Consider the following 21,743-nt stretch of genomic DNA (forward strand, 5'->3'; position numbering starts at 1 on the left):
AGGCAGCATTTGTGCCAGACAAAAATCCTGCGCTGAAATACTGAGCAGCCATTTTGCAATCATGGTTTTAGACATGAGCTCTAATCTGGCCAAAAATCTCATGGGGCAGTTTGGGATTATCTCCTGTTGCCGGATGCTAACTTCACGAATGACACAGTCACTTTCTGCGCCATTCAATATTAGTGGGCAGGCGTCTCCTTCGGGACCTTGACCACCAGTACCATGGGCTCTTTGCCCTTGTTACTGAACGAGCGGCGGATGGTGTCGACGGCGTGTTGGTGAGTTACGCCTTGCAGACTCTCGTCATCCACGCTCAGCAGTTCGTAGCCGGCCTGTGAACGCGCGCAATGTACAGTTCTTGATGACATTCTTAAAAGTCTCATATTTTAATTAAAAAAAAAAAAACTGTTTGCCTCACGAAAGTTAGCTTAATGCTAACAAACATCACACAAGCTAACGAGCAGCTACAACTCATTATGCAATGCCTTTTGAACATTTTTTTTTTTTACTGCTATATATGAAAACTGTTAACATATTTTCCTTGTACGGTAAAAGAATTTATGTCAGACTACCTTCACCTAAATAGCAGATGAGCACACACACTTTCCTGCAGGATACGAGCCGTGTTAAGAACTTTCGTGTTAACAGCGACTTCCTCTGATGTCATTGTCCTTTTTTTTTTGTCAAGCGAGGATGCACCTGTGTGGTGACCATTGTTATATGTCCACCAAACACCTCTAATTCCCTTTTCCTCTGCCTGCATTTGTCAAGAAAACAGATGTAGACAGCCATTTTATTTGATTCTCCCTATTTTTTTATGGCACATGTCCCTCGTGGCGGCATCAAAAGATTTGGCTCCATTTACGCAAAGAGGGGATTAAAAAGTGCATTAAAAAAAAAAAAGTAATTTGAATTAAATAGATGACAACCTAATCTGACCCCCATCCATTTTATGCTCATTTGATGCATTCAGCAAGATTAATGGGGGGAAAAAAATATCATCCAGTAGGAGGATAGTCTAAGTTGTAGTAGTGCTAGTAGGAAAACCGCATATAAGCTTTAATGTCTTGTCATCTTGCTATTTATCCTATCACAAGCAGTGGTGGTTGTAGTAGTGCAAGTTAAGTTAGCAAGCTAGCAATGCTACCTTGAGAGCGGGATTCATTGAAGCGGCTCCTCCAGGGAAGACGCTCTCAATCTTGATGACGGGCTGAATTCTCGACTCGACGCCTCCAGACACGCTAATACCTGTACGCGCAAACACACACACTTTTTTCATGTTCTCATCCTGACCTCTGCTGGTCATGCGTGTCACCATCATATGAAACATCGGTTAAGCATTTATTCCAATTTACTGTGGTGTGTTTTGTGCTCACCTAGCGACGGTTTGGCTTTGGAGATAGTCAGAGTGGAGATGTGGTAGTCTGCTGGCGTCTGGGAGTGTCCATTAGACGTGACCGCGGGGGGGCTTGCAAAAACATCCTTCAGGGGCGTCCTAGTCCGTCGTGGCGAGGAAACACGTATGCTGACTTCAGCAAAGTCCTGCGGGCGATCGCTCAAAGTGGAGTCTGGACTCGCCTCCCTCCTCGTCCTCCTCACGGGGGACCTTCCTCGCTCGCCTCCTCTAAGGCCGTTGAAGGACGAGGAGGAGGAAGAGGAAGAGGAGGTGAAAGTGTCGACAGGTACGTCCAGCAGGGGGGTGAACACCTGTGACGGAGACAAAGTCAGTCCCTCCATGCTGTCAATCGCGTGAGCGGCCCGTGGCACGTTCTGTACAGGCTGGAGAAGGAAGCCGCCACGAAAGTCTGAAAACAACACAAATCATTCCAAAATACATTTTTAAAAAAAGGTCCAAAAAAAAAAAACATGCGATCGATTGTGGACATTATGGAACCACTTGTTGAGAATCTGTCTTTGGTCAACCACGAAAACCGTTTTGTGTGCGCGTACCTGGGACTGGCGTTACGAGGTGGCGTCGAGGGGTTCCACCACGAGGGGAACGTAGAACTGGAGAAGGTACTAAAAGAAATAACCCAGAATTTTTTTTGAATTTCATTATCTTTATCATATCGATGTGTTGAAAGAAAAAAAAATTAAATTAAATCGTCTGACCGATTAATCGTTCAGGTCGTCGAGTGTCTTTCTCCCCTGCTGGATTCTTGAGAAGATTGTAAGCCTGGACTTCAAAAGGTATCACCATGCTGTCAAAACGACCCAACTCGCTTGGGGGAATCAGCATCCTGGATGCAGAATATTATGCAGATGACCAAGCGTCATACCTGCTTGCTTTCCATGTGGCACCTTATATCTCGAAGAAGCAGTATCTTCTCAGGCCGGTCCAAGATGGCCAGCAGGGGGCGCACCAAATCCTCCAGAATCTTCTCGGACAGAAACTGCAGGAGAGTCAATTATTTGTTATTTGACACACTCGGTAACATGGAAGCAAGAGACTGACCCGCTGACAGTGTCTCATGACGGCGGCCACCTCGTCCGGGCTGAGCAGCTTGTTGGATATCTCCTCCACGTGCCGCAGGGACGCCTGCTCTCCTTTTAGGCCTGCGCGGGAGATCATTCCATTATTCCCTTTTTCTAACAAAATGATGGAATACATAGTTACTTAAAATCAAGGTTATTTTCAACTTTTCAAATCTGTCATGTGGCATGACTTGATCTGACCTTTGGATGGGCTCCTCTCTTTGCGATCTTTCTTGAAAAAGAGGTTGAGGAAAGTTTTGGAACGCTGCAGTTTGGCTTGCTTGTCGTCTGAGCTGTGTGTCTTTTTTTCGACTTTTTTCTTCTGCTTCTGCTCCTCTAATAGAAGAACAATCAAGAAACAATGGTCAGCATAAAACAAATATCAATAAAAATATATTTATAAATTATTCCTAAATATATTTCTGTCAATAAACTGTTTTTAATTTAACGGTATAAGATTTAAAAATAAAGATTTTTATAAACATTTTTTTTTTTAACATTTCAAAATAAATTTTTTTTTTTATATAAATAAATTTACAACACATTAAAAAGAAAACTTTTTGTATTTTCGAATGGAGCAGCGAACACTTTAAAAGTAGCTTGATGCGCATGATGTCACATCTTCTCTTGTGCGCAATAAATCTGCCTCTGCGTGTGTGTGCGCGTGCATGCGAATGTGTGTGTGCATAGGTAATGCTCAAACACTGACAAATTGCAGTCCTTTTTGCACGAACAGGCCATCCATACGGAGACAACACACCGTAACAAGTTCAATCAGCCAAGTGGCTGACGCTCTGCATCGAGCAGGAAAGGCCAACAAGCTCGGATCTTTGTTGATGTAATGTTTGTTTATTCAAATCAGGTTGAATGTGCATTTTTGTTTCTTTTTAAATGTTTGACATGGTAATGTATATAGTTTTGGTTCTATTATTTATAACTTATAAAATATACATCACCTGACAGGGTGATGTGACTCTGGGAGCGTCTAATGGGCTTGCGAGGCCTACTGAGGGCCAAGAGGACCTTGGTCTTGGGACCTTGGTGCCGTTCTCTCTCATAGACGCCCACCTCTCCCTCCCCACGTATGACGGTGTCCTTCAGGAGCAGCGTGGCGCCGATTGTCCGGGTGGGGGAGGAGCATGCCTCCGTCTGTATGGCCGTGTCAGCGGTGGCCACGGCAGTGGGCCGGTTCTCCGTGGAGATGGACACGTCCACCATGTTGGAGCCAAAGACAGGAGGAGGGAAGAGGAGCTGGGAGAGACCACTGAGGGAGCTCACGGGGGACGACAACGACGAGACGGACGAGTGCGAGTCGTAGCCTTGGGAGGACCCTGACGCCAGCGCCGACCCATTGGAAACTGAAACGTGGCACATTAGACACCATTGGACTTTACTGACGGACATTTACAACCACACATCTCAGATAGTGATCCAGTATGTTTAGCTTAATGCTAACAAACAATGCAAAACAGCATTGACGGGCTAATGAATCGCATTAGCGTACCATTTTTATAATGGACATTTGAAGATAGATGCCAACAGGTATATATTCTTTATCCTCTGCCAAAAGTATTATATGCTAATTAGCATTAGCCAATCTATTTTAGTATGAAGCTAGCAGACTTTCAATCACGACACGCATGTTATCATCCCCTTGTTTGAACACACGCTCAATACCAAGGCAGCAAGATTTAATTTTCACAATGCCCTAATCGCTTTGTGGGGATCAGGAGCAGTCTGACCTCTTGTCCTATTAATCCTTTAATCCTCTCAGACAGGACATGAACTAAGTATGATCTTCATGTATTCCTTTTTTTATTTTTGCCCTATCTAATTTAACTCTTGAAACGTTCACAATCAACTCCAAGAGACACAGATGTTAGCGGATGGATTGTTTTGTTTTCAGATAACCTTATGACTTCAGTATTATCGGTATATTTGAAAATATTACATTTGCCTTATTGTGGAAAAATTCAACATACGTTTGTCCAGCCAACCGTACTCTGCCACCATCTCCTTATATGCAGGATATCTTCCAGCTTCCTGTAACAACACCAACAATTTACATTTAGTATACATTGATGTGTCGTATAATTCTGTAGATAGCAGTTTTAGAAAAGAAACGGTGAAAAATGAAAAGATCTAATCAAATATTTACAAAAAGCAGATCATAGGCCAATTTGAATCTGATCCCTGACCGCCTATCAATAATGAAACGGACGCACTTTGCAACATGCAACTTGAGATGTGAGGGGCACAAAATGAGAACGGCAGCTCTTGAACACATTTGGTGACACACTTTCGGCTATTGTGTGCTAACAAAGACAGCCGTCCATCACAGGCTTAAAACATGGATGGACACTGAAGTCAGGCAAGTGAGCCACAGTCAGTGAGCTTTGGTGCAACTGCTAATATTGCATCCACCATTTGCAAAAAAAACAAACATCTCACCCTAATTGTTAACATGACATGCGTGTGACTCTTCAGGACCTCCACGGCGTTGCTGTGTGTGATGTCATCAAAGCTGACCCCATTGGCTGCCAGGATCTGATCCCCCATTTTGATACCGTGCTGCTCCGCCAGCCCACCCGGGTCCAACCTGACCATTGGACATAAAAACTTCATGATTTCAAGAGGACACCCTAATTAGAAACACCTCATTAGAGATTGAAGATGATGATTACTTTGAGACGTAAATTCCCAGTCCAAACTCTCGACCTCCTCGGATGTTGAAGCCCAGGCAGTAATCATCTGACGTGGTGAAGAGATGCACTATCCTGCGGAGGGCGCTGTCCGAGCTGGCCTCTGACGGCGTGCGTCCGCCCTCCTCCACCACCATCCTCCTGTGAATCAGGTCCACCCTAATACACAAAAGTACAAACAGAAGTGAAACAACACCAGACCATTTGCATTGGTGGAAAAACATTTTGCGGGGTTGTCGACACACCTAAAAGTGAAAGCGGTAATCCATCCACTACTGCAATACAACACCAAGACGCGGGTTGGTAGAAGCTAATAAGGCTACTCACCACGTGGTCTTCTCCTTGGAGTAGCGTATGCCGGGAATCTTTCCCACGCGTCGCACTACCATCCTCAAACGGCTGTTTCCAGTCAGGACCTTCACGGCACTACTCATGGTGATACTCTCCAGACTTACGCCGTTCACCTCCATAAGTTTGTCCCCCACGGCCAGGCCGGCTTGAGCTTGAGTTGGGGAGCAAATAGGCCTTAGTGAGAGAGGTTGGTCCATAATTCTGTCCGATGCATTCATGCTGACCTGCTGAGCTGTGGTCATCCACCTTACTAACAAAAATCCCCAGTCCATGTTCAGAGCCGCCTCTGACGCTGAAACCCAGACGTCCATCCAAAGTCTTGTCCACTGTCACCGTGTGGATGTCTTCACTGTCATCTCCTCCTGAGAACAACACCCAGAAAATGGTATTAGTAGAGCACAGATGTCAACTTGAGTAATTTTGTCTCACAAGTAACGTACTTGAATTGTCTTACCCTGTACAGGAGCGTTGATGAGGATGACTCGGCCCATGGGTGAGGAAGACCTCCGTCTGCGTCCTTGTTTTTGTTGCCTCTTCAGCATGTAGCTGTGGGACCCCCCGGCTTGTCCTCCGTTGTGGACGTGAGGGTGCCCACCCCCATTTGTCATCTCCCTCTGGGAGTGAGCCATGGTTTAAATGCCTTCTCTCAGTCATCCAGACTTTCCAAAGGATAATAGAAAGTCATTTAAAGGAGAAAGTCCACTTTTTGGGACTGTGTGGCTGTCTTTGGGTCCGTGGTGCTGCTCTCTTTCTGCTTGTGCAGTCCAATCAGAAATGCATGGTGGTTCCCTCTTGGGAGTCATGTTTAATTAACAAGGGTGTCTGATATAGCAAGCCATCCCGGGAAGATCCTGTGTCCTGGGGACTAGTTATTCAATTTTATCCAATAACTACTTGCCAGGGGGATGAAGTAACGGAGTACAAATACATCAGTCACTACCTAAGCATAGCGTAGTTGTATTTAGGTTTTTAATTCAATACGTTTGCATTTAATCTTTATCAAATTTTGTGACTATTAATGTATTTGAGTATAATTTAACTTATTTGCAAGATATTTCGGTTAAACATTTAAAAATGTAATCAAAATAATGTTCCTAAAAGCGAAGTGCATTATATTAAATAAGGAGTAAAACGTCTGCTACGTTTTGATGAACACTTCAGCTACGGCTGTATTTGACTGTTATTTGGAGATTGAAGTATTTTTTTTGTTAAGCTTATACGTGGTGAAGCTACTGTAAACAGTTTGAGAATCACACAAGGGAGAAGGGAAAGGGGGAGGGACTGTGTCGTGACAATACGTTGTGAAACAGCACCATCTAGCGGCCAGAATATGTATGGTCCAATCGTGCGGTCGGCTTGATCACTATTTGTACCATCAGGAATCCCAATAAGAAAAAGGTGATGATTAAAACACCGCCAGTTCACATTTCACATAACTATGCAAAATGTAAAAAAAAGAAGAAGAATATTTTAGCTGTGTTTTCTTTCTGCTTCATTGGAAAAATAAATTCAATCAGAGAGGGGCGGAGTGTCCACGCTGATAGGCCTTCTGTCAACTAACCACGCCCTGAATACGTCGTCATCTGTGCCACATTTATTAACATCTGTTTTTTACAAAATCTGCTCCTCCGGTGTTTAATTTTGCCTTTAGAGAACGTGAGGCTGGGTTCATTATGAACGTATAACCCGCATTATTCTCACGCTCTCTTTTTGTACCTGTTTTACGGTTAATGAACAGTCAACTTGGACTAAAAACCTAATATTCCTACACCGCTCAGGACAATTGAACATCGCTCATCTCTCTCAGCCGGTTGCAGTGATATTGAGAGGTCAATCGTCGTCAAATTTTAATTTGAACAGGTAACGTTTGTATTTAATTCACATTTTTAGCAATCTGAATAGTCATGATTCGACTGCGTGGTTTAAACCCCACCGGGAAGCTTTTATCCGCGACTCACACTGGAGAGCTAGCTGTATACTAGCATAAACGGTTAACAACCCTGGTGACTCGTTAACTATCAGGGCGTCGAAATAATGAGAATTGGCAAATAAGCAATTTAATTATTATGCCACCACAATGTCTCATCCGATGAATCATCATCGGTTCAGTCGTCCCAAGAATTTGTGCACCGAAAAACACGTCACATGATCTTCAAAAGTAAAAGCCTGCATTCAGTTTGCTCGGCGAGTTTGACAGCTTACAGTCAGGCTTAACATAACCGCAATTAATGCTGTTTATAATACACTTTGTTATTTGCACAAGCAAAATTATCACACGCCCTTGATACAACATGTCAGCTGTTGAGCATACTGCTTGTCCATTAAAGACAAAATGGAGAAATATTACGCTTTTTTTCCTCGGTTTAAGTTCATCAATGTCACCATTGATGGGAAGACAGGCAAGCCACAACTATTCGTATCCAAACTTTCAAAGTTGAACCCTTAGTAGTAAATAACCTAAAGAATCACATAATAATAATAATAAATTAATAATATGATAAATATATGTGATAGTATGATAGATTAAGTAATTGTCTTTTTTTTAATGCAAGGGAACCCAAGATGTCTGGAGATTTGCCCCTCAACATCAACATTAAAGAGCCCCGATGGGACCAGGGGACGTTCATGGGCCGCGCCAAGCATTTCTTCATGGTCACAGACCCCAGAAACGTCCTCTTGTCCTCCGGGACGCTGGAGGAGGCCCGGGTAATCGTGGAGAACTACAGGTAGAAGGCTCGCCTTGCTTTGTAAGCAAGCAGATTATAAGGGATTAAAGAAGAAGCCGTTAAAATTGAAAATAAATTATATACTACCCCAAAAAAAAATTCCAGTGGCTAATTCTCTCCAGAGCTGGAGTGGTGGCGCCCGGCCTGACGGAGGACCAGCTGTGGCGGGCCAAATACGTGTACGACTCGGCCTTCCACCCCGACACCGGCGAGAAGATGTTTGTGATCGGTCGCATGTCCGCTCAGGTCCCCATGAACATGTCCATCACTGGCTGCATGCTCACCTTCTACAGGTACCGCTTTAGCGATCGTGCATCACACTATCTACTCCGTGTGTGTTAACGCTGACTGTAAATTTCATTTCAATAAGTGCGTCGAAAGAGCCGCACGGGGACTGAACTGCAGTTTTAATCCCAGTTGAGTGAAAATCCTCTTAAAGACTCACGAGAAAAAAAAAGTGAACTTGGGTGGAGGCAACACGTCAGTTATGTGGATAATGTTGACCTAGTTTTAATTTGTCGAGTGCTTAGTTTTTGTGAACCGAATTCAAAAGTGAGCGAGTGATCACATGATGACGATGACAAAGAAGTACATTGAAAACTATTTTGGGTTTACAGAACCACACCGGCGGTGGTCTTTTGGCAGTGGGTTAACCAGTCCTTCAACGCAGTGGTCAACTACACTAACCGCAGTGGAGACGCTCCCATCACTGTCAAGTATGGAGAGAAAATCATATTTGTTGCATTGTTTTGATCGTTTTTCCCCCCTCATCATAAATAATGACATGATTAAACGATCAAATAATGCCTGACCTCCATTCAGTCAGCTCGGTGCGACCTACGTGAGCGCCACAACCGGCGCCGTTGTCACCGCCCTGGGCCTCAAGTCTCTGGCCACGGTAACATAATAAAAAAAGTGACTCAACTATGATTTTTCTGCTAATTTTAAGTATGTTTGCGCTTCCCTTAGCGCCTTCCGCCCATTGCCAGCCGCTTTGTGCCCTTCGCCGCCGTCGCTGCTGCCAACTGTATCAACATTCCGTTCATGAGACAGAGGTGAGATCTACTTCACCGCAGCTCGACTCGACCCGACACATGTTGGCGTGTCCCAAACAGGGAATTGAAGTACGGCATCCCCGTGACCGACGAGAACGGCAACAGGTTAGGAGACTCTGTCAACGCGGCCCAGCAGGCCATCACGCAGGTGGTGGTGTCCAGGATCGGCATGGCAGTGCCAGCTATGGGTAATGGCTGTAGTTGTCTTACGAAATTGAATGCATTGTGTAGAAAAGTAGTCCTTAAAAATATTTTTTTCCCCCTCATGGTCATATATGAGGTCAGTGTAAATGTAAACATAGCCTGGACGTCGAATGAAGTTGTAAGAGCGTATATATTTTAATTTAAATGGTTTTTTTTTTTTTTGCTACCCTCGCAGCTATTCCTCCCGTCATAATGAACGCGCTGGAGAAGCGAGCCTTCCTGAAGGTAACATTTTCTTGGTCATGAAAAGGAGCCCTTCCACATTCCAAGCTAAACACGCTGTCGCCTCCCTGCAGCGCTTCCCTATCCTCAACGCTCCAATCCAGGTGGGGCTCGTGGGTTTGTGGTAAGTCAACGGTAGGCTGTAAGGTAGCGCTCCATTTTTAAACTCCAACATAACCTCGCCCTGTCTTTGATTGACAGCCTGGTGTTTGCCACTCCTCTGTGCTGCGCCCTGTTCCCACAAAAAAGGTAACACACATACATGCACTAAAACACAAGTAAGGCATTGTGTCTTGTTAAAGGATGTTTTGGTTTTGTAAAGAAAAGGGAGCAGCGTCACCCTCACCCTACGTCACATTAAAAACGACAACCCCAAAAAAAAAAAAAAAAAAATACATAGGCTCCACACAGTTAAGTAAACAATACAATTTTGTGGTCAAACGGCATCCCGCGTCATGCTTGCAGCTCCATGAACGTGAGCGGGCTGGAGGCGGAGCTTCAAGACAGTATACGCCAGCGCAACCCCGCCACCACCGTGGTCTACTTCAACAAGGGCCTGTAGGAACTTCACGCACACATATGGGTACACAGGCGATCTAGTTATGCTTTTCCTTTGTGAGTATTTGTTTTTGGAACCGCTCCCACACGGAGGAAAGATGTTTGTGTGTGTAAAACGAAGTCGTTACTGATGTTTGTATTTAGCCATGAACTCGAATGTAACATTACTGTCCTATTATCGATCTATTTCAACCCCGGTTGTTGTTGTCTGCCCCCCCCCTCTCGTCGGTCCGTCAAAGTGGTGCTTCTTCCCTTTAAGTTAGGGGTGGGCAAGCTATGGCTGTAAAATGCTCTTGATAAATCAGAATAGTGGAGCACTTCAGTAATATGCTACTGAGTCTATGTAGTCAAACTACTCCGTTTATTGCACAGACACCCCACACACACACACACACACACCTAAAAATGGTTTAACGCTGTCAGCACACTCGGAAAAAGCGAGTCAGCGGTTGGCACGTGGGCGGCAGGTTGGCACTGTAAGCTGATCACAAACTGCCACATTGAGTATGCAATAATGAAATAAGCTGACATGCAGGACGATGTTCCGTATTTCTGGTTTTATTATTTAAACATACTTGAAGGGGGGGGGCGGTGTTAAGTAGGTGTGGTGCAAGTATTATACGTTAATAATAATGGAAGCACCATTGATATCAGTGCTCCCCATGAAAATCGGTTATAAATACTTGTATGTGGTGTATTTGCTGTGCTGGCTTTAACAGGGTTTTTATTCTGGAGTTTATATAGTTCGACACGCTGCACTGGATTTCCTCTAGTAGTAAAATGAAACAAAAAAACATTTTTCCCATGACGAGAAAACCGCATTAGCACAATTCATAAACATTAACTGCTGGAAATACAGTTCCGTCTTTGTCGTTTGATGTACGGGAAACAATATAAATGTATATGATTGAGGTTTTTTTTCTTCTTTCCAAACTAAGATGTACCTGTGTCCCTGAATGCACCTCGTTAACCAGCAATTCATTTGGATTCAGGGTCACAGAGTCCCAATCTTTCCGTTTTTGTGCATTAAGTGTATTTCACACTGACACAATTTCCCACCGAGTGGTTTATTTCTACTCTTGTATTCCTGAATGGCTTCATTCCATCATCCTGTAGTCTTTAATTGTATGTAATTCATCTCAGGATACCTCAACCACAGGAATCAGAATTTTAGCATTTGTCGCTCCTGCCAAGTCCGTATGAGTCAAGGAATCACCTTGCTGTTAGGAACCAACTATCATGCTGCAAAGTTAAATATTGAAGATTGTACTGTTGAACTGTAGATTTTGTTTGTCTCCCCTGAGTGCAACTTTAGCAGATTAATCAGCACACAACCGGTACGGATTGCTGTTAGGAATGTAGCCAAAGATGGAGTTTAAAAGGTAAAGAAATATTTTTTCCACAAGCTTTATTTTAAGTGGTTTTGCACCATGTCACTATGCATAAAAAATGTCTACTATAAGGCGCTACGTGATGTCTCATTGTGTGCGTTTTTTTAAAAATAATTTCTACAAGTCACGGAATGACACGAATGCTACGACAATCCGTGCATGTTCCACTCCATGAATGTTTTCAGTCATGAAATGCTGTCATTGGTTGGGTGTACTCCCTTATTTTCTTTGTATTGTGTTGACATATATACAGGATATATTTCTTGACGTGTATTTTACTCAATGCTACAATAAAATGTTATTTGAAATTCGAGTTTTGACTGTGAATTTGGGTATACCTGCGGCTCCAAAAGCTATTTTTGTTTTTTGCATCTTAATTGTGAAACCTGAGATATTATGCAGTAGCGTTATTATACTGCCCTCTGGTGGCAGTAAATATACTGTATCTTATTTATCCACGAGAAAATATTAGAAACTGTTCTCAGTATAAAGTGAACATTAGCTCTTGTATTGGATGTCATCACTGTTTGTGGGTTGTGAGGGTTAAACTATAGTTAATCTATTGGAGAAGAATGAGAAAGAGTGCTTCCTTCCTTTAACAAATGTTATTCCTGTATGATTAACACACCAAGTGTATTTATATATATATAGCTATAGCCATTTTGTTGTTGGGTCATTCGAATCACTCAGGCCAAGTGAGATTGTATATATTCTATATTTTCTTACTTTTAATTATGATTATTATGAGTAAATACAGTATCGCCAAACTGTACTGATTGAAGGTCAGGAAACGCCCACCGCCCTCATTGGTGAAAAGAGGAAGCGTCATCTTGTACTGGAATCTCATTGGATAACAAAACCCGGAAGCGAAGTGTTGACCAATCGACCGGATAAAAGTCGGCACCGGGCTGGAGTGAACTCCCCCAGTATTTCGTCGCTATAACCTCGGTCAAGACTCATAAAGTCTCCCTTGTCGCGTTTTTTCCCATTGACATATTGATCTTTTTTGATTGATAATGGCTGTCTACAAACTGGTGCTTATTCGCCACGGCGAGAGCATTTGGAACCAAGAGAATCGCTTCTGCGGCTGGTTCGATGCTGATTTAAGCGAGACAGGAGAGAAGGAGGCAAGGAGAGGTGGACAGGCCCTGAAAGGTAAGCAATGATTTTTATTCAATTTTTTTTTTTTTACTAAATTTAATACTTCTGTGAATGCATCAAACGTGTTGCGCTAGTTGCATAATCGTGTCTACCTCACCTCGTCATTGACCATGTGACATCGAGATGAAGATGTGCAGAATTTGGTGGAGAGTAACTCAATATAACTATGAAGTAACTGAGGACGTTCCCTTTTACTCCCCACATTTTAAAACGTACATCGGGTTGGTTTTTACCACCCCTGTTGTGCAAAGGTGAGTGAGTGCATCTTGTTGCATCCTGCTTGTATAACCTTCTCAGATGCTACATGCTCCAACAGGCTTTTACTTCGCCGTGGTAACACATTTCTAGTCTACTAAAAAAAAAAAAAAAAGTTGGCCAATGCACACACACCAGAAGGAGCATCGCAATCTGTTTTGAAGCAAGAAACGTGGCAATAACATTCTATTCCAATGATGTCGTTACTTTCTGGTCGAGAATGATCAAAAAATAAAAATCATGAATTAAGCATTTTCAGCCTCCTGTTTTTCCACCCCCATCCAGACGCCAACTTTGAATTCGACATCTGCTACACCTCGGTGCTGAAGAGGGCCGTCCGTACGCTGTGGCTGGTGCTGGATGCCATCGACCAAATGTGGCTGCCTGTGCACCGCACCTGGCGACTCAACGAGCGCCACTACGGCGGCCTGACAGGCCTCAACAAGGCCGAGACGGCGGCTAAGCACGGCGAGGCTCAGGTGAAGATCTGGAGGCGCTCCTTCGACGTGCCTCCTCCCTCCATGGGCCCTGAGCACAACTTCGACCCCATCATCAGCAAGGTGAGGGCGAGATGCAAACAAAACGCAATGCATGACTGTTGTTTCGAGAGTACACATTGATCAACACTATTGCATTAAACTTAACAAAAGAAGAGATTTTAACTTGACTGTTAAGGCCATGAACCCCACAGACAGATAAGTGAAATCAGCGGTCACGTGATCCCGTTATTCTTGAGCTAGTATTACCCAATAGCTTACGTTAGGAGTTAATCTATGACTGCAAAGAATGGGTTAAAGTTCAGCTTAAAGTCAAACTGGTGGCCTAGTGGTGGCCACCAATAAAGTCTAAATACTTTGTTAATATACTTAAATAAACATAAGACAAATAATGACATTCAACCGCCCCATCAAAATCAACAACAATGTTGCAGGATCGGCGCTACGCGGACCTGACCAAGGAGCAGCTTCCTACTTGTGAGAGCCTTAAGGACACGATTGCACGTGCGTTGCCCTTCTGGAATGAGGAGATCGCCCCGCAAATCAAACGGGGAAAGCGAGTGCTCATCGCCGCGCACGGAAACAGCCTGAGGGGCATCGTGAAGCACCTGGAGGGTAGGTCAAACTTTCTCCACGCTTCCCAAAAAGACACTACGATGTCACTACTTTCCGTACAGGAATGTCCGACGCGGCCATCATGGAACTCAACCTGCCCACCGGTATTCCCATCCTGTACGAGCTGGACAAAAACCTCAAGCCCGTCAAGCCTATGCAGTTCCTGGGAGATGAGGAGACCGTGCGCAAAGCCATGGCGGCTGTTGCTGCCCAGGGTAAAGCGAAGAAGTAAAAAAAAAAAAAAAAAAATCACCTGCAGGACAAAGTCTCTCATCATTGTGTGTTTGTTGGAACATTGTCACTCGCTAGCTTGTGCGATTTTTAGGACTGTAAATAAAAGGCCTGTGAACACAAAAATATTGAAATATAATACTAAGTCATATTTGACTATACTAAGCGACATTTAAAAAAAAAAAAATTGTTTGAACCTCACAATGTATGTGTTTTATGTTTTGATTCTGTCATTGATGATAATGATTAGAATATAATGCACAATCTTAAAGAAAACCAGTAAATGGCTCTCGAAAGAAAAACTTTGACACCCCAACTGTCTTTTACCGTGCATCATTCCATTAATGTTGTTAATGTGTTGTTGTTGTGTCCTATGATGAATATGAATGAGTCTTGTGCCGTTATTAACACTCTACTAGTTGCCAAATCTAACATCCAAGTAGCAAAAAATAATTTTCTCAGTTAAGATTTTGATTTATTAACCATTTGTCCAACAGACATTGTCAGTCTTTCACGTGTAATATCATTGCCTGAAATTGAAAGTAAAACTGTTCTGCTGCTGTCTTCCTTTTGTTTTTTTGTTTTTTTTTTTAAATTTCTTTTTTTTTTTTTCATTTATTTCAAACATGTTCTTTATTTTACCACGCTATAGTTACATTCATAGTAATTAAAAAAATAAACTAAAACTGAGCATTCTCAAAAAATACTGATGCTCTGTAACACTAACAGAATAAAAAAAAATCCAAATCTACATCTTGAAAAACAAAAGGTATACAGCAACAAATATTAAATTGCGGTATGCGTCGTTCACCAGCACGGGGCAGCGTTGTATCCGCCAGTTCTATCGTCTGCCGTCATTACGTCAGCACGGCCGAAGAAGACGAAAACCCGGAAGTACTACAAAGCCCATAATACAATGCGTTACTGTTCGGCGACTTCGGGCGCGTAATGCCCTGAAAACAACTTTTATCTTTACGTCTGCTGCCATTAATACGTGACGATAACGAATGACTATTTTACCTTCAAAATGAAAAATGGACCTGAAAACAAAGATACTTGGTGAGTAAGCGTGCGAAAATCATTAAAAATCGCGTTTTATTATTAGCGTTAGCTCTCTTCATAGAGCATTTCCTCGTATGTCGGTGCATGTGATTTTCAAGTTTGTTCCCTCTACGAGATGTGAAGCAAAATTGAACTAACAAAAGGGCTTTTTATCATCACATTGAAGAGTTAATTTGGCGGTTGAAGGTTAGCAGCGAGTGTTAGCTTACGTTCTTGTGCTTCATTTTGGTATGTACTTGAGAAACACTTCAAAACATATGAAGACGCAACATGGGAGGTGCGCAGGCTTCTCGTGACGTTCGATTCGTGCGGGATGACTTTTTACTTTTTCTTTCCCCCCCCTGACAAGCGCATCTAATTGCTGCTTCCAAGAAGTAAAAATGACAAAGTACAAGAACAAAGACAGTCAAAACGACAAATTTACAACATGCTGATTCCCGCGTTATTTAGCCGAAACACAAAGTCGTTTATTTTATCAGACTTTTTTGGTAACGTATTTTTTTTATGGATACAGGATATGTAAGAATGCAGAATACTGTGTCACGTTCCCGCGTCACCTGACTTCCAGCCAAGCCCTACTCGTGGAATTGCCAGCGCCTGCTAGGTCCCCTATTTAACCTCTCTGTGTTCTGCCAGTGGTTGTCAGTTCGTCTGATTACCCTGCCCGTGACACTGCTGCCCTTTTTTCCCCGGACCGATCTTTGTAGCCAACTGCTTCCGTGAACTTCGACCACGCTTCTGAACGCCGCCTGTCCTGACTACTTGCTCGTCCTTCGACCACGCTTCTGATCGCCGCCTGTCCCGACTACTTGCTCGTCCTTCGACCACGCTTCTGATCGCCGCCTGTCCCGACTACTTGCTCGCCCTTCGACCACGCTTCTGATCGCCGCCTGTCCCGACTACTTGCTCGTCCTTCGACCACCTGCCTGCCTGCCTGCCTCCGACTACGACTCCGCGCTGTGCTCTGCTGCTCAGCCACGCCAGCCAGACCGCAGGTCCCGCGTTCTACGTCCCCTTTTCCCCTTTGCCAATAAAGGATCGTGCTGCACTTGGTAGCCCTGTCTCTGTTCCCTGACATACTGCTCCCCAAGGATTAAAGGTAGGTTAAAGAAATAGTCTTAGTTTCTTTGTCATTGTAATTCTGAATTTTTTTCTTTATAATATGCAAATATCCCTTAAGGTCAATGAATGCTCTTCATGGAGGTCATGTTTTTTCTTGTGTTTTAGAATCGCCAATGAAACCCTCACAAATCGCTAATCACCTCGTAGCCCCACGCAGGAGAATGTTGCCGCTCGACAGCTCGCCTCTGCAGCCGTCAGCTCGTCTGACGCCAATTTGCTCATCTGAGTCGAACCGTCCGGAGCACCGCAAGTCGCTGTCGGGGTTGCAATGGAGCGTCGTGCCCAGGCCCCAACCTCCAGTCGCCGGTGCCAAGACCGCGAAACGCAAACATCCCCACAGTCCTCGCGAATCGCCCTCTAAGATACACTGTTCTCTGAGTACTCCTCCGGCAAAACGGAAAAAACCACACCACCGCAGTAGGACCGTTCCCAACGACTATGGCCAATTGTTCACCCCGGACGTCATCCTCAAACCCGCGCTCAAGACCGCCAAGAACAAAACGGACAAGGAGACGGAGAAAAGACAGCCCCGATGCAATCCTGCCGCCCAGAGTTCTGAGAACTCTTGTAGGAAAGGTGAAGACGCTGGAGGCACTTGTCCTGCCAAAGTTCCCATCTCATCGAAACACCTTCACATTTCCCTGCCAGATTGCTATGTGTCGTTAGTAAGGCTCAATAACAAGTCCATAGGTGCTCAGTCCAAAGACCGGGATGTCCCTCGGTCATGCGGGCACTCGACACACGGGAGCCTTAAGCATAACGACACAAACAAAGCCAAGCGACCTTCCGCATCGACTAACAGAAGCCACGAACGCGAACCACCCAAGGATAAAGAGGATTCGTTGGACGAGGACCTGGACCTGAGTCTTGGGATTGCTTTCGATTTGGAATCAAGCCACACGTCCAGTAGCAGCGATGAGGAGGAGGACTTTCCGTCGTTGCAGGAGATCATGAATCGCGTTAGCAAGGACCCAACAACACCGGACAAGGGCGACGTCTTCTCGGAGCCGAGCACACCTGCCGTTTCCGACGACACCTCTAAAGCTGTAAGAGACTTTTCTGTACCGCCCTGCTTTAGAGTTCTTTGGATTGCTTACATGTGTGTTTTTGCATCAGCCAAATGTCAGAAGAAGCTCGTACAGGAACAGCCTGGACCAGATTCTGAAAGAGGTGGACACCCAAAAGAAGTAAGCGAATCTCGAATGTTTGGCTGCTTGTTTTAAGAAATGGAGCGCCAACACTTTGTCACCAACAGGTCAAAAGAGAACGAGGCGCAGCTCCGCACCTCTTGCGACGAGGAACTGTTGAGCGTGGCGGAATATCACGAGCAGGCGGAGAACCGCAACGACTGCTCCAGCGAACAACAGTACGACACCCTGGAAGCACGCTAGCCGCTTTAGCGTAGCAATTTTTTTTCTGGGTCATCTGATTCAGTCATAATTTTGTTCTGTGATCATGGTCACAATTTGTTTTTTTTTTCCCCTCCAGGGAATTCCTGCAACGCTACTCGCTGAACTCCAGCTCTGCTATCCGAGAGACTCCTCCCGGAGAAGTGGCGTTCCACCTTGACAAATTTGGTCAGTTCTTCAATAAGGATTCTCTGCAGCTCAGACAATGCACGGCCAAGCCGCAGAACACGGCGGAGAAAACGCTGCTTTGGTGAGCTGACTTTTACCCGCCCTCAAATTCAAGATCTTAACGGTAATGTCGTTCCTCTGTCCTTTCTGGTCAGGTCCAGCCCAACTCAGCTCAAACTGCACGTGACTATCGGCTTGTTCCAGCAAGCTTACTGTTCTCACTCGCCGTGCCCGACTCAAATCACCAATTTTCTATTCAAGGTAGGCCCCACTTGCTCGCTGTCAACGAAGCGCCGAAGCACCGAGTCACCGAGTCATAGTTTTCTTCTGGTCAGATGATGTCGGTGCATCCTGAGAGGTTGTTGTCTAAAGAGATGCTGAAGGCTCTCCGTGACATCGCCGAATCGGCTGCCTGTAATATCTGTCAGTACTTTATTCTTTTTATTTCAATTTAGAGAACTTTCTGCCGGTGACAAAACGTTTTTATCGACCATATCACACACTTGTCGCCGTCTTTCTCAGTGAGAAACCAAAGCCACGTGTTTACCGTGTGGGTGCCCGCATTGGCTGATGTGACCTTGGCGCTGATGAACATGGGCGTCGCATTCGTGACGCTCTTCCCGTTTGAAAACTTGCAGCCCGCGTTCACCGAGGGCGATTTGCTGTAAGTTTTGCTCTCGATCACAAATGCACTACACCTCTTGTATTTTGAAGAACTTGAGTGTGATACTTTGTTTTGTTTTTGACACAGGAAGAACGTCAGCATTCAAGGTGAACGTCCCCCTCACGACAAAGAATGGAACACGTTCCCGGAACACAACTGTAACAACATCTCGAAGGTGATTAGAGATGGCCAAAATGTCCTTGAGAAACTACAGCACACACTTCACCCATTGTTGTTTTGTTTTTTTGCAGTACCTTTCATTCTGCTTGAGCTTGTGCCCAAAAGCGTACAGCGACTACGAGCTGCTCCTGCTGCTGACGCTGATGGCTCGAGTGGCTCTGGACCCAAACTTCATCCCCATGGCTGGCGTGGAGATTAACGAGCTACTCTATAAGATTGTGGACAACATCAGGGACTGGGACACCATGGTCAGTTGTACACTCGCTGCAATAGATGCTTAATTTAAGGTACATTGTTATTTGTACCCTGAGGTTACCAAAGTATAGTTTGTGGGCCAATTTCGGCCTGCCAGCTATTTTTGACGTCGTTACATTTCCAATTTTAATCTTTGGGTTTAGATCCCCAGAATGTGCCAGGCCCTCACCGAGCTGACCGACGACCACCACAACATGTGTCTTCTGGTTCAACTGCTGCCTGACAACATTCGCGGAAAGTATGGAAGTTCGTTGGTAGAGCCTTGATTCTGAAATAGTGCAGTCCAATCACTTTTTTTTTTTTTTTGGGCAGATGCCTGCGACGGCATCTTAGTCTCTCGATGATCTCGAAACTCTTAGACGGCACAAATAGATACCGACCAACCGGAAGGGAATTCAAGGTGGTTGTTTCTCTTCTGTAATTTCAATAGAATTTTTTTGGTGTCTCCTTCAATGTCGTCAGTAATCCGTCGTCATGTCCTCCGCTTAGCTCACCGCGCTCAAGCCGTACGTGGCTGCTATGGCACCTTCCTCCCTCCGCCGTTTCTTTCGGAACACCTCTAGCGGGAGTTCCACGGAGGAGGACTTGATGTTTCTGGATCAGCAGGTGAGAGCACAGAATTGTATTACGATGAAATAAAACCTCGGTTGCATTTTTAACTGTATCAAACAATTGATAAAAGTTCCAATGTCCTCAAGCTGTAAAATGTTTGTGTTGCAGTCCTACTACCTTTGCTACAGCCTCCTAACCTTGACCAACGAAGCTTCCAAGTTCCACTCCTTCCCCACACATCAGAAGGTACGAGCGGCTCTACATTTTGCGTCGCAGTCACGCTAACGTGCCCCCGTTTCGTTTCCCCCCTCAGGTGCATCTGCTTGCTCTCTCGTCGGATCTGAGAGCGCACGTCATGTGTCGCATGAGAGAGAGCGAAACGTGTCTATACAGGAGTAAGGTGGGTGCTCTGATTGGCATGTTAGATGTTGTATCGTTTTTTGTTTTCATGTTGCATGATAACACATCTGGCTTGCACCTCCATCCTCCAGGTGAAGGATCTGCTGGCCAGGATTGAGACCAAGTGGCAGATGATCCTCCATCGCATGCAGCCTCTCAATGTAAACCTGCCACGCGCTCTTACATCACTTGTACTTAATTTTTACGCACGTATGTAGTTTTTTTTTTTTTGAAATTCTTTAACACACAATCCTCCTGTGATACAGTCGAAGCTCCGCGACTACTGGAAGCCCTCGACCGTGAGAACCTCAACGTGCAAAAAGAATCGAGATAGTTCCAGTGGGCTCTGTACGGGGAGCGAGAAATTAGTAGAAGAGAAAGCCGAAGAGGAGGCGAGCAACGACTTCACCTCCGCCGAGCAGGACGCGCCTCAGAGCCCTGAAACGGCAGCGACCAGTCAAGAGCTTGAAGCAAACCACACCTCAGACGCACAAGCAAACAGTTGCCGTCAGGATAACACACACGAAGAGTTGTGAGGAAAAAAAAAACTTTTGTGGTCACGTTTGCAACATTAAGTTATAAGGCCTTAATGTTACAACTCAACTTGCACTATCAAGCCTGAATCCAGACATGAACAATTCATTCCGTGCCTTAACAGCCTCAAGTGTAAATTTCATAATGTGTTGGACTTTTGTATTGTTGTTTGCACATAAATGGGAGCCTTCATTTGTCAAAAGTTTTGTTACTGAAAGGAAAAGAATGTTTCCTGCAGATTAAAGTAATTTTAATTTAATGTCACCGTGAGACTATGACTGGCTCTAATAATACAGTCAAGAAATATTCCCCAGAATAGTATTTATTTGTTTCAGCTTTTCCTACTTTTGAAATACATATATGTGATTAATAAATAATAATTTGTGCAAGACTGTTACTCAGTACACTTTGGTATGGTACACTGGTAGACTTTTAATGTACACTCTATCAGATTGGAGCATTACATTTATGTTTTATTGATTGCTGTTCTTTTAAATGATGTGAGTTTGTTTTCTCCGAAATATCAACTGAACTGCAAGTCTTTTTGTCTCGGGAAAAAACATTTAGACAATTTCTTGCTTCAAAAGGAGTGGAGATGCCGGGGATCGAACCCGGGGCCTCATACATGCAAAGCATGCGCTCTACCACTGAGCTACATCCCCGTATGGTGACAAAATGGAAAAGTTTTAATCTATATACGAGACACCTCTATACAAGAGCCAAGTTTACATTTATTTGGGTTGATTTCTATTGTGTCGACAAAATATGCGCATGCGCCATAAATATTTGCGCCAGCAATCGGAACGCTCTTTGATAAAAGGGGGGGGGGGGCGTGAGTGAGTGCGTTACAAAACAAAATTAACTGCATTCTAAAACGTCTAGACGTCGGTGGCGGTTAATCACTTATAAAAGCTTCAAATTCTTGCAAGTAGAGGAATCCATTTTTTTGTCCCAC

General features: G+C 44.4%; 4 protein-coding genes and 1 non-coding gene across 5 annotated transcripts; 3 read left to right on the plus strand and 2 right to left on the minus strand.

Moving 5' to 3' along the window:
• Positions 1 to 93: 93 nt before the first annotated feature.
• On the minus strand, positions 94 to 6,157 carry pdzd7a (PDZ domain containing 7a). The gene is made up of 15 exons (XM_037271453.1): positions 5,983 to 6,157; positions 5,753 to 5,890; positions 5,505 to 5,679; positions 5,160 to 5,336; positions 4,927 to 5,074; positions 4,458 to 4,518; positions 3,432 to 3,833; positions 2,677 to 2,811; positions 2,456 to 2,556; positions 2,302 to 2,393; positions 2,151 to 2,240; positions 1,951 to 2,021; positions 1,377 to 1,805; positions 1,148 to 1,248; positions 94 to 332 (listed from the first exon to the last, which is right to left on the minus strand). The coding sequence occupies exons 1-15, from the start codon at positions 6,155 to 6,157 to the stop codon at positions 180 to 182; spliced, it is 2,448 nt and encodes an 815-aa protein (XP_037127348.1). The 3' UTR covers positions 94 to 179.
• Positions 6,158 to 7,133: 976 nt separating this feature from the next.
• On the plus strand, positions 7,134 to 11,997 carry sfxn3 (sideroflexin 3). The gene is made up of 11 exons (XM_037272254.1): positions 7,134 to 7,388; positions 8,081 to 8,254; positions 8,377 to 8,547; positions 8,872 to 8,970; positions 9,077 to 9,152; positions 9,224 to 9,309; positions 9,370 to 9,497; positions 9,689 to 9,738; positions 9,810 to 9,859; positions 9,937 to 9,984; positions 10,201 to 11,997. The coding sequence occupies exons 2-11, from the start codon at positions 8,091 to 8,093 to the stop codon at positions 10,295 to 10,297; spliced, it is 969 nt and encodes a 322-aa protein (XP_037128149.1). The 5' UTR covers positions 7,134 to 7,388; positions 8,081 to 8,090; the 3' UTR covers positions 10,298 to 11,997.
• A 541-nt stretch (positions 11,998 to 12,538) lies between these two features.
• LOC119135048 (phosphoglycerate mutase 1-like) lies at positions 12,539 to 15,007 on the plus strand. Its single transcript, XM_037272369.1, has 4 exons — positions 12,539 to 12,839; positions 13,386 to 13,660; positions 14,032 to 14,212; positions 14,275 to 15,007. The coding sequence occupies exons 1-4, from the start codon at positions 12,701 to 12,703 to the stop codon at positions 14,442 to 14,444; spliced, it is 765 nt and encodes a 254-aa protein (XP_037128264.1). The 5' UTR covers positions 12,539 to 12,700; the 3' UTR covers positions 14,445 to 15,007.
• A 1,931-nt stretch (positions 15,008 to 16,938) lies between these two features.
• Positions 16,939 to 21,177, plus strand: LOC119134620 (SMC5-SMC6 complex localization factor protein 2-like; the record flags this gene model as incomplete). Its single annotated transcript, XM_037271454.1, has 16 exons — positions 16,939 to 17,673; positions 17,744 to 17,814; positions 17,883 to 17,993; positions 18,116 to 18,286; positions 18,360 to 18,465; positions 18,540 to 18,627; positions 18,727 to 18,868; positions 18,956 to 19,043; positions 19,120 to 19,296; positions 19,447 to 19,541; positions 19,616 to 19,703; positions 19,793 to 19,909; positions 20,024 to 20,101; positions 20,169 to 20,255; positions 20,347 to 20,415; positions 20,521 to 21,177. Coding segments are annotated over 16 exons (2,493 nt in total), but the record flags the coding sequence as incomplete, so codon positions are not given.
• Positions 21,178 to 21,378: 201 nt separating this feature from the next.
• On the minus strand, positions 21,379 to 21,450 carry trnaa-ugc. The gene has a single exon. It is a non-coding gene; the product is annotated as a tRNA-Ala (tRNA).
• Between the last annotated feature and the right edge of the window lie 293 nt (positions 21,451 to 21,743).

The sequence above is a fragment of the Syngnathus acus genome, chromosome 15 (genome assembly GCF_901709675.1).
Source record: "Syngnathus acus chromosome 15, fSynAcu1.2, whole genome shotgun sequence".
NCBI classification, from domain to species: domain Eukaryota; kingdom Metazoa; phylum Chordata; class Actinopteri; order Syngnathiformes; family Syngnathidae; genus Syngnathus; species Syngnathus acus.

What these genes read in the sequence shown, in the direction of transcription:
- sfxn3 (XM_037272254.1), top strand. Translation starts at nt 8,091, where the DNA reads ATGTCTGGAGATTTGCCCCTCAACATCAACATTAAAGAGCCCCGATGG. An exon ending in TGCATGCTCACCTTCTACAG is followed by an intron (nt 8,548 to 8,871) that starts GTACCGCTTTAG and finishes TTGGGTTTACAG; the next exon opens with AACCACACCGGCGGTGGTCT. An exon ending in AGAAGCGAGCCTTCCTGAAG is followed by an intron (nt 9,739 to 9,809) that starts GTAACATTTTCT and finishes GCCTCCCTGCAG; the next exon opens with CGCTTCCCTATCCTCAACGC.
- pdzd7a (XM_037271453.1), bottom strand. Translation starts at nt 6,157, where the DNA reads ATGGCTCACTCCCAGAGGGAGATGACAAATGGGGGTGGGCACCCTCAC. An exon ending in ATGTCATGTTAACAATTAGG is followed by an intron (nt 4,519 to 4,926) that starts GTGAGATGTTTG and finishes GTGTTGTTACAG; the next exon opens with GAAGCTGGAAGATATCCTGC. An exon ending in CAAAGCCAAACCGTCGCTAG is followed by an intron (nt 1,249 to 1,376) that starts GTGAGCACAAAA and finishes TTGCGCGTACAG; the next exon opens with GTATTAGCGTGTCTGGAGGC.
- LOC119135048 (XM_037272369.1), top strand. Translation starts at nt 12,701, where the DNA reads ATGGCTGTCTACAAACTGGTGCTTATTCGCCACGGCGAGAGCATTTGG. An exon ending in TCGACCCCATCATCAGCAAG is followed by an intron (nt 13,661 to 14,031) that starts GTGAGGGCGAGA and finishes ACAATGTTGCAG; the next exon opens with GATCGGCGCTACGCGGACCT. An exon ending in CATCGTGAAGCACCTGGAGG is followed by an intron (nt 14,213 to 14,274) that starts GTAGGTCAAACT and finishes CTTTCCGTACAG; the next exon opens with GAATGTCCGACGCGGCCATC.